This window comes from Lissotriton helveticus, chromosome 9, assembly GCF_964261635.1.
Source record: "Lissotriton helveticus chromosome 9, aLisHel1.1, whole genome shotgun sequence".
Taxonomy (NCBI): domain Eukaryota; kingdom Metazoa; phylum Chordata; class Amphibia; order Caudata; family Salamandridae; genus Lissotriton; species Lissotriton helveticus.
The window spans coordinates 148,246,179-148,260,221 of record NC_136070.1 but is presented as its reverse complement, the minus strand read 5'-3'; the positions used below and the strand labels follow the sequence as shown (position 1 = coordinate 148,260,221).

Here is a 14,043-nt window from a genome sequence, read left to right as displayed (position 1 = left end):
GAATCGCGGCCTAACTCGACCAACTCTACGCACGCCTGGATTCGGTCAAGGCCTGTATGGATTCCCACGACAATCGCCTCCTTCACGCTGAGACTAGGATATCAGACATTCAGGACGCCGCCACTCAGGATCATCAGAAATTATTGCAGATGGACAAAATACTGGACATTATCCCAAAACAAAATTAGGATTTGGAGGCGCATTCTCGTCGGAGCAATCTCCGCATCACGGGAGTACCAGAATTCACCAATAAATTCCGCATGGAGGATTTCGTGGAGCAGCTTGTCAGGGAACTTTTTGGTTACATCCTCTCCACAGTCTTCATTGTTGAACACGCCCATCGCTCTCTTGGTCCACGTCCTGGTCCCGGACTACCTCCTCGCCCCACTATTGCAAAAAATGTTGATCTCAGCGATCGGGATGCCATTCTTCGTGCAGCATGCGACAAGGGCAAAATCAATCATCAAGGGAACTCGCTCTCATTTTACCCTGATTATACTCTAGCGGTCCAAGCTGCTAACAGCAAATTCCTCCCAGCTAAGTGGATCCTCCAGAAGCATGATGTCGCTTACTTATTGGCCTACCCAGCAAAACTGAGAGTCCGACAGGGCGCAAAAACGCTCATGTTTCCTGATCCCAGAGACACCCTTGCATTTGCCAAGAAACTTGATAAATCATCCCGCTTGTCACCATCTGGCTCTCAGCTCACTACATCCGACCACCTTAGTGATAATGATTGATCTGTTGTGACTTATTGGTTACTTCTCTACTGAACGCTGCCTGTTGTCCTCACAGCTTGGCCACCCTGCTTTACTGCGGGGGAGTACGCTGAGCTCTGCCATGCCCTCACAGGATAATTCCCTTTCCTAACGCTGTTTTCTTTCCTCCAAGTTGCGGGTTCCTGGGGTGGGTAGGGGAGGTATCTCAGCCTGATTGGGGGGTTGGAGTGGGTGTGGGGTTGGCGGGTCTTTATGGTAATGTTTTTTGGGTTACAAGGGTGGGGTGGTTGGGAGGGTGGTTGTGCTTTGGGAAGGTGGTTGACTGCACTTTGTCTGTTATTGACCTGATTGCATTTTGTGTAGAGGGTTGGGTTGGGAGGTTTTGGAGGTTTTCCGATCAGTTTATGGGGACCTTTTTGCTTCTGTGTCCTCATTTCCCGTCTCTTATCGGAATGTGTCACTTCACAGTTAGACATGTTCAATGCACCACGACATCCTCCTCTTCCTAACTGGTACTGCTTCTCCTCCCCTTTTTGTTCTGAGCGCACTGGAGGTTCCCCTAATGGTTGGGTCTCCTAGAATTGCAGGCTACCGGCCGGTCCCACTGTACGTTTCAGGTCGACTGCCCTGTTCCCCTCCTGGTCAGGCCCTACTTGCCCCAGCGCATACATTGGCTTTTTCTGCGGTCTGGCCTCTTGCTCTGCGTTCCATGTTTCCCCAGTTATGGAATTACATGACTGACACCATATGTTGGACCTGGAATATCCGTTGTCTCAATGATCACCGTAAAGCCAGGCTCATCCATTCTCACTTGCACCGACACAAAGTCAACATTTGCCTCTTGCAGGGAACCCACCTATTGCCTGCGACCTACACCAGACTCCAGTCGCGCCACTGGGGTGAATCTCACTCTTCTTTTTATTCCTCCTATTCTAGGGGTGTGTCCATTTCGATACGAAGGGGGCTCCCCATGCACACTAATCAGGTTCTTACGGATCCTGACGGACGGTATGTGATTTTGCATGGTTCCCTGTTGTCCCAACCCATTACGACTGCTGCTGTGTACGGCCCTAATTCGGACGACCTCGATTTCTTCACTCATACATGGCACCTCATTTCTTCCCTGGGCCCGGCAGCCCTTCTTTAGGGTGGGGGGGAGGGGATTTTAATGTTACACTTACACACAGTCTTGGACCACTCTAGCCCCCATTCCTCCCACCCCTGCTCCACTGCTCTTCTTCAGTCCATACTCACTGACAACTCGTTATATGATGCCTGGCGTCACATGGGCCGAGGCCCATGAGGGCACTTGCGTCACTGGTGCTCGGGGTTGTTGGTCCCGTATTGATTTATGGATTACCTCGCGGACGTAATCACTTGGCTTACTTCCATTAATCATATGGCACGCACTTTCTCAGATCATGTGCCAGTCCAGGTTTGTCTTTGTCCTCCTCACTCCCAACGGCGTACTTTCACATGGCGGCTCCCTCCATGACGAGATCCAAACAGCGATTACCAACTACTTTGATTTAAACGTCAGTTCTGTGGACTCAGCGTCCATCCTGTGGGAAGGCTTTAAGACAGTGATACGTGGCGAGTGTACCTCTAAACAAGCTGGTGTCCTTTGTTCCATCCGCGCCTCATTGGACAAGCTAGAATCGGAGATTAAGGCTTTGGACGCCACTCAGGCGGGCCACCCCAGGTCTGAGACCCTTGCGCGCTTGCGTGAAAAGCATACTGAATCTGCTGAGGAGGCCGACAGGGAACTCTCCTTTCTTGGCAGAGATGCCCGAGCTCGTCGCTTCGGAAAGGGCAATAGGCCTGGTAAGACCCTGGCCAACCTCCTGTGCCCCCTGTGCTGAGTCGTATGTTGCGGCTCTATGAGATGGTAGCCCCACTAGAACCACCTCCCCCGACTAAATCAAGGCCCGGTTTATGGACTACTACTCGTAACTCTACACCGCTGGCTCTCCTCCCTCGCGTGAGGCCTCAAACAATATTTTGATACCCTCGAGGTTTGGCTAGAAGACTACCATCGTAAATTCTTAGATGAGCCCTTCTCTAAGGAAGAGGTACTTGCTACCATAAATAGTTTACCTAGTGATAAGGCCCTAGGTCTAGACGGCCTACCCACCTCATTTTATAGGACTTTTGCTTCACTTCTCGTGCCACATCTGGCCGCCATGTATAACGTTTCCTTTGACAATGGCGAGGCGATGATAACGCTACTACTTAAGCCGGACAAACCAGCTAACTGCCGTGACTCCTACCACCCCCTTTCTCTAATTAATATCGATAATTAGATTTTTGCAAAGTTATTGGCTTCCCGTCTTCTCCTCCTTAAGCCCCTCATTGCCCTCCCCAATCAGCCCGGTTTCATCCCTGGCCGTGCCACCTCGCATAACCTTTGGACTATTTTTTTGGCCCTTCATCAAATCAACCCTAGTCTTCCCACTGTGGCCGCTCTACTCGATGCCACCAAGGCGTTCGATACACTGGAGTGGCCTTTTCTATTTTTTCTTCTGCCCCACCTTGGCGTTAGTAACATTTTCATCTGTAAGATATCTCTCCTCTACATTAGCCCCTCCGCCCGTCTTCAGATCAATGGTCAGGTATCAGATCCCATTCTGATTGCACGCGGCACTCGGCAGGGATGCCCGCTCTCCCCTATGCTCTCCACCATTGCGATGGAGCCTCTGGCAGCCAGACACCGGCAAAACCATCCTCAGAAGGGTATCGGCTTTTCGGCCCGCGCCCTTTTTGTCTCTATGTATGACGTTGATATTATGCTGTATGTCCGCCACCCCCTTGTGCGTGAGATAATACAATTTGGTGGATTGTCCGGCATACAGGTGAACTGGAGCAAGTCAGTGCTGTTCCCTCTTACTGATGCCACCAATCCATTCATACCAGACTTTCCCTTTGTTTGGGCCTACGGCCCCAGCCATTACCTAAGTATTTGGCTAAGTAGGGACTTGGATGACCTCTGGAGGGCCAACTTTGGGCGCGCGGTGGATTGGCTCGAGTCTAGAATACCACATTAGAACCGACTACCCTTGTCCCTGGCTGATGATGGTGGTCCTTCCGAAATTCCTTTATCCCTTTTTGAATATCCCCATACCTCTCATCGCCCATTTCTTTCATAAACTTCATTCTCTGATAATTTCTCTGGTTTGGGCTGGCAAGCAGCCCAGGATTGCATATGCCTTGATCACTCTTCCCGTGTCGGTTGGCGGCATAGGCACTCCCAATTTTAAACTTTATGCCTTAAGTGCCCAGGCCAGGTTTTTACACTTCTGGATTCACCCCACTCCTTATCAGCCGCACGTTGCAGTTGAAGCCGGCCTTGCAACTCCTTGGCCACTGACCGCGGCCCTGTTTGCCCCGGCGAGTCGCCCACGTGCTGAGGTGAACACGGTCGAGACCCTGCGTTGGGAGTGGTTGGGATTGCGCCGTCTTTCTAAATGCTCCGACGTTATCGGCTAATACCATGCGGATTGTACGTCACCCTGCTTTCCCTCCTCTTCAACCAACTGGCATGTCTAAACATGCCGCCCGCTTGGGGCTGACGACATTGGAGGATCTTTATCCCGGAAACACGTTTTATTCTCTTCCTGCTTCCTCTGGTCTGATGGACACATTGCTCTTTTATCAGTTGCGGGCTATCTGTAAGGAGCTGCACCCAACGTTCCCCCAACCTCCACCTTTGATGCCTGCTCTTGACTTTATATATACATCCCCCGCTCCCCGCTAGTTGGTAACTAAACTACATGCCCTTACGCTGTCGACCACCTCCATCTCCACTGACCGCGCACGTGCGGCATGGGGCGAAGATTTGGGCATGGACATTGCTCAAGCTGATTGGCTTAATTGTTGCAACCAGACGAAGAAACTTTCTCCCAACTATCGGCTTCGTCTCATACATTTCAAATATCTGCACAGGCTATACCGCACCCCTGTTCAGCTACATAAAATGGGGCTCATACCTAACGATAGATGCATGCGTTGCTCTGCCCCTGAAGCGGATTTTACTCATCTTGCGTGGTTGTGCCCTAAGGTGTCGAATTTCTGGCTGGCGGTTTGTGCCACCATCTCTGAGATTACCTCCGCACAGATTCAGCCTGACCCGCCGTTGTGCCTGCTGGGCTTTGTAAAGTTTTGCCCGGATGCCTGATCACAATGCTGCTCGTCCTAGCTCGGTGTAGGATGGCCATGTGTTGGGGTCGCAGACCGGCGCCCAAGTTCGCCCACTGGCTTGAAGATGGCTTGTGATGCCGGACCTTGTTATCTGAGTTCTGGGACCTTTTGCCTGGGAGATCCCGCCCACCTGACATATGGGGTCCCCTAGTGACATACCTCCATTCCCGACCACATCTGTGCCGAACTGCCTCTCCCGCGCTCCCTGCCGGCACTCCGCCCGTGGCGGCTGCTGGCGCTGGTCAGTAATTGCCTCCCTCTCTGTCCCCATCTCCCCCTCCAACCGAGCCTGCTCCTTCCCCTACAGTGCTGTCACCACTTCCTTTAGCTATGTGTTGCTCATGGTGCCATAGCCCTGTTGTGCAGTATAATGCTCCTATCTGATTGAGATTTCACTATGTAAACTGTATTCCGTGAACAGTTTGCTATGTACGATGCTCTGATTTCAGGCAAAAGTGTATTTTGATTATGCTGAATCTGTCAATAAAGGTTTTGGAAAAATAAAAAATAAAATAATAATTTTGTAATCCTTGCTGTATAACTTAGTCCTCCCTTGCCGATACTTTCAGTCACCCTGCTTAAAAAGCAGACTCAATCATATGCCCATTCACTCAAGTATAATCCACAACTCCAGTTAAGGACGCTACTCAATTTACCAATGAGGGAAGAAAGGCAGTAAAAAAGGCGATAGACCATATGCTTGCACCTGATATCATAGGACCTTTCGCTGCCAAGTGGTCATCAAACATTGTCCTGGTTTAGAAGCCTGACCACTATATCAAGTTCTGTACAGATTTTAGACAGGTGAACAAAGTCTCACAATTAAAAGCCTATGGTAGATATACTGATTGAAAAACAGGAGTGCTAGTCTACCGAAGCACCTGCTACCTTGCTAAATGATATTGGCAGGTGCCACTTCGACCAGCGGACATACCTGGTGCACATAGAGCGTGAAAGCAAAAGACACACAATGATGGACAGAATGCAGAACAAATCAAACATTTACCCGCAGTAAAGAGAGCTGGGTTAAATCCATTGTTATTTTGCTCACCATGCCACCACAGTTTAGACCATTAGACCAATTAGTCTTGACTCAACTGATTATTTTTTTGCATATTTATATAGCGCGAACTCGACCCGAAGGTATTGGAGCGCTTTACATGAGCACCGGTTACTTACACATTGAGGCAAGGGGAGATTAAGTGATTTGCCCAGAATCACAGGATGTGAACATGACCAGCGAGGCTCAAACCCTGGTTACCAGCATCAAAGTGGGCAGTCTAGCCGATGGACCACATCCTCTCCCCATTTGCACATTACTGGGCCTAAAGTGGGGTGGCATGGTGCGCAAAAGAACAATGGATTTAACCCAGCCACAAGTGCGCCAAGTATGCCCAGATGTGGGTCCCGGGATCACTGTGCCACTGGATTTAAGCTAGCCTGGCTGGTCCCAGGATGCTGGTTTCTGGTCCAGAGAGGACCTGGATTGGCAGTTCGGGCTAGAGTGTTCCCATGAGGAGGAGGGTCAAGACTAATTTGTATATGGCTGGGTCTAAACTGGGGTGAACAAAAGAACAATGGGTTTAACTCAGATCTCTCGACTGGGGTGAATGTTTGATTTGTTCCGAATTCCATTCATCATTTGTGTGTCTTTTTACCGTCAACAAGCAGGGTTACATCCAGGTCACAATACTGAGTTGGTTTTTGTTTCTATTTCGGACAACCTTCAGAGGATGATGGATGCCAAAGACCATGAAGCTTTAGTGCTCCTGTATCTCTCAGCATCATTCAACACCAAAGATTATACACTTCTATTGCCTAGACTACCTGACATAGGCATTAAGGGTTCTTGTCTTGTTCTGGTTGAAGCCATTTCCAACAAATAAGAAAGCCAGGGTGTCTACGCCCGTTTTTCTGGTTCCCGATGATGTTCAATTTGTTGTTCCTCACTGTTTTGTTTGACCGCTGCTGTTCTACAACTCATATATGCGGCCTCTAACACAACTACTACATCAAATAGGATTGATGTTTTTCATGTATGTATCTTTTGGGGGGTCTGGCAGTTACCAAACAGTGGACGTCTTAAAATTATTTTAAACTCAACACTGACAAGGCAGGGCTGTTGCTTACTTGTCCCAAAATCAAAGTAACCAATCTCCTCTGATCGGTCTGCATGGGAACCCCTCCTGCAAAATTCATTCAGAACCTGGGAAACCACACTGACTCTACCCTGGACCTTAGGATCCAAGTTGACAACATTTCTAAATCTTGTTTCTATTACGCAAAAACGTCATCCCAGAATGTCAAGTTTTAAGAGCACAGTTTTAGAATACCAATAGTGAATGCCATTATTCAATTGAGCACTGATTATGGCAACTACATCTTTTTTGTGGCTTGCAAAACACACATAGATTATTTATAGCTGGGTCAGAACATGGCTGTGCAGCTTCTTTGGCCTGATCAAGTCTGAGTCAGTAGTAGGAGGTAGACAAAAATTTAACTTCCAGTTCATGCCAGAATCTTCTTTAAGGCCATGGCCAAAGCACATCAACAAATCTACTCCCAACCCCTTAAATTCATGGCCAAGATATTTAGCTAGTATAAGCCCTCTGGAAGCTTAAGCTATTCCAACTATAGTTTCCAAAATCCGATACTACCAGCTATGGAGACAGAGCCTTCTCCATGGCAGCAGCAAAACCTTCGCAGTGCACTGTCTATATTACTCCAAAAATACCCTCTCACCTGCTTCAGAAAGAACACTAAATCTTCTTTTTCAATCGATAGCCCACATACCAACAAATCCCACTTGGAAGAAACCTAAATGAGTGAACAATGCGCTCAATAAATATACATGATTGAGATACATCGCAACTTAAACAGGTCTCCATTTAGAAGAAGAACCACGGCCCTATCCTTTTATCCAGCTGAAAAACCAAGAGAGGTCAGATTGCAAAGAAGATGAGGGGAAGGGATGAGGAAATCAATGCATAAGGAAATAAAGTTAGAAAAATCATACAGGAGGAAAGCAAGTGATGTACAATTAATGCTTAACTTACTCGCAATGAATTAAAGTGGAAAGGGAGGCATCCATCTTTTCTATAGGAGGAATCTGAGCATACAGTTTTACCTCCTTGGCTTCCGAAGCTTTCTGACCCGATTTTTCCTCCTATTACAAAAGAAATTAAAAAACCTAAATACATGACAAAGCACACATAAAGCAGTGATTTCTGGAATATATACCAAAATCATAACAGATCATTTTAAAACAATGTGTAGATACCGTAAAACAAATACGCAACACAGTGCAACATCTATTCTGATCCATCTGAGGTCTCACCCATCACAATGATAGCTTGTCGGGAACCATGTTATTTCAAAGATTTTAAACTCATCCACTGCTACACTACAGTCAATTCCATTTACTCGCTGTTCATCAATAATGTACCATAGCATTAGAAGATCCTATATTAAGCCAACATCAGTGTTTTAGTTCATTAATTTTTTTTATTGGAACATGGAAAATCATTCCTAGCAATTTATTCAGTATAAATAGCAAGTTGAAATGTTTTCTCATCTTAAAATAGTACTCTATCACTACTAATATTGTCTCTTGTTCTACAAACAGGACAATAGAGGCACCAATAGTGCTACGACCATACACGCTTTCACTGCTATTATCTGTCCTATTTGTAATATCACTTCTGCTACTGCATACATATTTAAATACTGCTCCTGCAAGTATCAGTACCACAAAACATACTATTGATATCACAATAGTTAATACTGCTACTTGTGTTACTATTGGACTGTTACCACTACTATGTGTCCTACTACCCGTGCTGCTTCTTACCATACCAGTTCCGATACTTCTAGTGGAGCCAGAACATCTTGACATTCTATTTCTATTGCTACTACTACCAGTAAATCTATAACTACCTTCCACCAAGAAAACACCCCTGAGACACTTCCATCTTTTTTTTTGATAATCAACTTTATTGGTTTTTGAATAACAGTGAATTTCATTGATAGCAGAATCAGCGCCGTAAAAAAACAGCACATCCCATACACTCGACAAGACACTGTAGTTGGCCCATTTGGACCGGGCGTGGAGGTCCCAAACTCTTTCAAGTGTACAACAGTATTTAGACCCTCACTGTGGAAGCATATTAAACCATTTACCCCACATTTTACCAAATAGTTTAGGGCAACTCCGGGCCTCATAGAGAGATTCTTCCTGTGCTCCGCACTAGTCCACTCCCCTCTTCCAGTTCCGCACAGTCGGAGCCTTAGCCTGAGACCAAAGCGCGTCTATGTCTCTTTTCGCCACCGCCACTGCAGTTCCCAGAAAACGTTTGTCAGCCCTGGAGCCATCAAGGCCATCGAAGACCCCCAATAGCAAGTGCAACGGTTCATGGGGAACCTCCCATACTAAGGGCTGCGTAAGTTCAAGTTCCACCCCTCTCCAGAACTTCGCCAGGGCTGGACATTGCCATACCATGTGATAGAAATCCGCTGGAGCGGAGTCGCATCGCACGCATGCGGGGGAGGATCGCATCTGGGCCCGGAATAGGCACGCTGGAGTGAGGTAAGCCGCATGGAGGTAGTAAAGTTGGACCAGGCGTAATTTAATGGATGTTGTCAAAGTTTTAGGTGCCATAAGGGCGTCCCGCCAATCTGCTTCCTCCAGGGAATCCAGCCACCCCTCCCAACGAGCCCGGAGTCAGTCCAGGGACGCAGGACCATTGTTCAGCAGCGAGATGTAGATTCGGGACACTCACCCCCTCCCCAGGTTTCCCATCATCACCTGAGCCTCCAGGGGGCTGAATTCTGGGAGAGAGGTGGGGGATGGAATGTGGGTATGGAGGGTGTTTCTAAGTTGTAGATATTAATAGAATTGGGAGGGAAGGAGAGCTTGACGTTTCTGTAGGTCAGTGAAGGATCGGATGTGGTCTCCCACCCACACGTCTCCAAGCAGCGATATCCCAATGAGGTCCCAACGGTGGAATCCCTGCAGGGACGAGACCTCCCGCAACCAGGCCCCAGACCCCAGTGGCGTCTGCCTGGTGAGCTTCCTTTCCCATTGCACGTGGCGAAGGGCTGTACGACAGGCCGTGAGCATTGTCCTAGTGACAAGGGGTAGAGCCTGCGGCACCGGACAACCATAGAGAAATGCCTGAATCTGTGGGAGGTCCATTGTTATAAGTTCCACCCGGTACGCTGGGTCGGACCAGCCACCCGCAAACCAATCGTGGATCACAAGAAGTCTTGCGGCCAGGTAATAAAGGTGGAGATTGGTCACCCCATGCCTCCATCGAAGGGGGGATACGACAGTGCCCCAGGTACATGCGCGGCCTCCCTCCTCTCCATCAGAACTGGGTGAGAACGCCATCTAGTTCCCAGAACCAACTACCTGGGAGGTGGACGGTGATGTTTTGCAAAGTGTAAAGGAAACGGGAAAGGATCATAATTAGGCTGTGGGGTTTTAGGTTTAAACCTATAATAACTGATAAAACCCCACTGAAAGAAAAATAGCCCTCACCGGTGAAAACATATAAACACTGAAAAAAAACCTGCACAACCACAAACTAAATGTCACTCAAAGAAAGGAAAAAGAAAGTGAAAGAGTTCTTACTGAAGGGGTCAATAAAATGTAACTTTGTTATACAAGCTAGTAGTAAGAAAGGCTGGCTAACATTATTCTGCTTGAGTTTTGTTCTTTAGAGATGCCACTAAAATATTGTTTCTTCTTCCTTTTACTTTTTTCAGTTTTATGGCCTTTGGTCTAACGATGCAGGGTTTAGTTTCATGTTTTAGGTTTAGTTTAATTATTTTATAAACTGTAGAGAATCAGGACATATCAAACTCACATTTGATATTTTGGCTGCATTATATTCTTCTGCCCACAGAGAATGGGTAAAAACCCTTAATACATCAGACCATAGTTTCTAGTGGGTCAGTATTGATAGTGGGTGAATTGCCAACACCTCAGGCTTTAAACATTAAATGCAAGGTATGGTGACAAGTATATATATCACCAAGCATCTGGGATAGTGGTGAAAACGTGACACCAGACTTTTGGAAAACATGGAATGCAGTGTCACTTGTTATGCTCTGCAAAAAAGGTTCTTTCCAAGTTCAACAAAGATTGGAGTGATATTGTTTGTATTTGTAGTGATTCAGCTACGTATATAAAAAATGTGTGATGACCTGTCAAAATTGATACCCAAGCTGAAGTGATTCCCTGTAGGAGATACTTGCCACTTGTTAGATGGTATGCTGAAAGCATCTTTACAATCTTCAGAGTTAATGAGGGATGCTATTGACTTTTTAGTCCATTCTGGTGCACTGTTTTCTTATGCCCAGGAACTAAAACGCAAATATTTAACATTTTGTGCTTTATGTGGCATCAAAGAAAGAGTCATCCCAACTGTCCCCCTTAGCTGACGGTTTTCAGCCCAAGGGGCTATGAATGCTGAGAGGGCCTTTTCACAGAAGTTTACATGGGAAGGAAAGCGCGAGCGCACATGACCAAAGACTCACTGAATAAGTATTGTATGGTGTACTACAATAAGATTAATTTGCAAAAATCTCTTTGGACCTCATATACACTATACGTACACTGTCTATATACCATGTTCTTTCAGTGCAGAAAGCAAACAATGATAAAAGCAAAACGTTCCATAAACACCGGAAAAACACTTTTTCTGTTGTTTTTAGTGGCGTGAAAATGTGTAACCACTGATAACAACAGTTTTTTAAGATATTTAAAACACTGAAAAAACCCCACCAGAATTGACCAAAAATAGAAACTGAAAACAGGACAGCCTAATCATAATTTTAAAAAGTGCACTCCTGCCCAGGGGATTGAGGGGAAGGGTCTGCTATTTCTTGAGGTCTGCTTTCATCCTAGTGACTAAGGGTGTAACATTCAGAGCCCATTCAAGCTCTGGTAGAAGGGCAACCCATACGCCCAGGTATTTGAATGACTGCCTTCGCAGGGGGATGGTCCTCTGCCAGTCAAAACATGCCCGAGAAGGGTGCAGGGGGAACAGGGTTGATTTTGCCGGATTGAGACGAAGGCCCAGAAACCCGTTCCAAAGCGGAGAGGACCTCCAGGCACATGGGGCGGAGCGTTCTGGGTCTGCCAGGTAGAGCAGGACATCGTCCGCGTAGAGAGCTATCTTGTCCACCTGACTCCGATCCCAGGCCCAACTCTGGATGAGAGGGTCTTGGCGGATGACCGCCGCCAGGGGCTCCATCGCCAATGTGAATAAGAGCGGTGAGAGCGGACACCCCTGGCGGGTGCCCCTTCGGATTGGGAAGGTATCAGAAAGCTCACCATTAATGAGGACACAGGCCCTGGGGTTACTGTAAAGGACCTTGATCATGCGGCGAAAGGGAAGGCCAAATCCCATCTGCTCCAGCACCCCCTCGATATAAATCCAGTCCACCGTATCGAAGGCTTTTTCAAAATCAATGAAAAGCAGTGTCAGATACAGGGTCAGGTGGTGTTGGTGGGCCATAGCCAAGTGGAGACGACGAATGCAGTGACGAGTTCCCCTGGCCGGCATGAACCCACACTGGTCGGGATGGACCAAGTCCTGTAGGAGGGGGCGGAGTCGCTGGGCTATCGCGTGGCAAAAATCTTAACCTCTGTATTAATCAACTAAATTGGACGGTAGTCCGCACAGTCCAGGGAAGGCGGTTACGTCTTTGGAATGACCACTATGGTAGCCACATCAGTTTCAGGTGGGAAGGACCCCACCTCCAACACATGACTGAAGAGCTTCACTAGGTGGGGAACCAATTCCTCGCGGAAGGCCGCATAGTACTCCTGGCGATAGCCGTCAGGCCCGGGCGTCTAGCCTGGGTGTAATAGGGAAATCGCCCTGTGAATATCTTCCGGGGTGAGGAGGTGGTCTAAGGTATCTGCAGTCTCTTGGGGGAGGCATGGCAGACGAGTACCGGTCCCGCCCAGCAGGTCCGTCAGGGCAGTGCAAGGGGGGGGCGAGCCTCGTACAGGGTCACATAGTAGCCAGCAAAAGTTTGCGCGATGGCAGAGGACGTTACATGGTGAACCCCCATTCCGGACCGAATCTCGGGATGATACGGTTAACTTTGGGATAGGACACCAGGTTGTGGAGAAGCTTTCCGTTCTTGTCGCCCCACCCGTAAATACGCGCCTCTGAGGAGCGCCAGAGCATTTTAGTGGACTCCAGCGAGATCCGGCGAATCTCCACACGGACCAATGCGAGTTGTCGAGAGGAGTCCTCGTCGCCGTTAGTTAGTTGAAGTCTCTCTAGGTGTATTGCCTGATTCTCCAGCTGCACTAGCTGGGCGGTCTCCTCCACATGTTTCGCGTGGACTAGTCCTCGGGCCAAACCCCGAACGACGGCCTTACCTGCCTCCCACAGCGTCCCCGGGGAGGGAACCGAGCCTGTGTGACACTTCCATCATTATAGTGTCTTCTCTCTGATCACTTCCTTCAGAAAACCCTCATTTTTAAATACCAGACAGTAAATGAGTTATTATTTAACTTTAGGAAGCATATAGTACTATATATAATATGGAGGTCAAACTACTGCCTTTACAGACTCTAGTAGATTTGCAGAGTACATCTCCAGTTCAGAATTCTGCATTCCATCATAGATATTGCATTCAGGAGAAGGACCACGTGATCTCCCATTATGGAAAGGCGCATCAGGTACTGATTATCTTTCATTTTCCTCTAGCTTATCGCACCACTAGGCACTTATATCAATCTTGTTTTTGGGTTACCTACTCTTATGATCTCAGCCATCCTCCTTCTGGCGTATCTAGTGCAGGACTATGTTTAGTTCCATATTAAACGACCCATTAGAACTTTAAAGAAAATAACCGCAGTAATCCTTCCTTTCTTACGTTAATCTTCTTTTCAATAGTTGGGGAGCTTTCTAGTCACATTCTATAAATTGACAGTCATGAATAGTTCATTAAACAACAGTAAGACAGCCACTGGTTAAGAGAAAACTTAAAATCTGTCCTAAACAAACGTTTCCCCTGCCAGGTCTCTTGAACACTATTATTTTCATGTTCCTAGAAACAAGGATATTCAATTTATCAAACCTTCTGCCAGACCAACTGTGTT

General features: G+C 47.4%; 1 protein-coding gene across 1 annotated transcript in view; it reads right to left on the bottom strand.

Moving 5' to 3' along the window:
- Positions 1-14,043, bottom strand: part of DNAL1 (dynein axonemal light chain 1) — a 246,195-nt gene that overhangs the window by 103,535 nt on the left and 128,617 nt on the right. Inside the window, exon 3 of the mRNA XM_078659666.1 lies at positions 7,973-8,082. Within this exon, the coding sequence (XP_078515792.1) occupies positions 7,973-8,082 (110 nt within the window). The remainder of the gene's footprint in view (positions 1-7,972; positions 8,083-14,043) is intronic.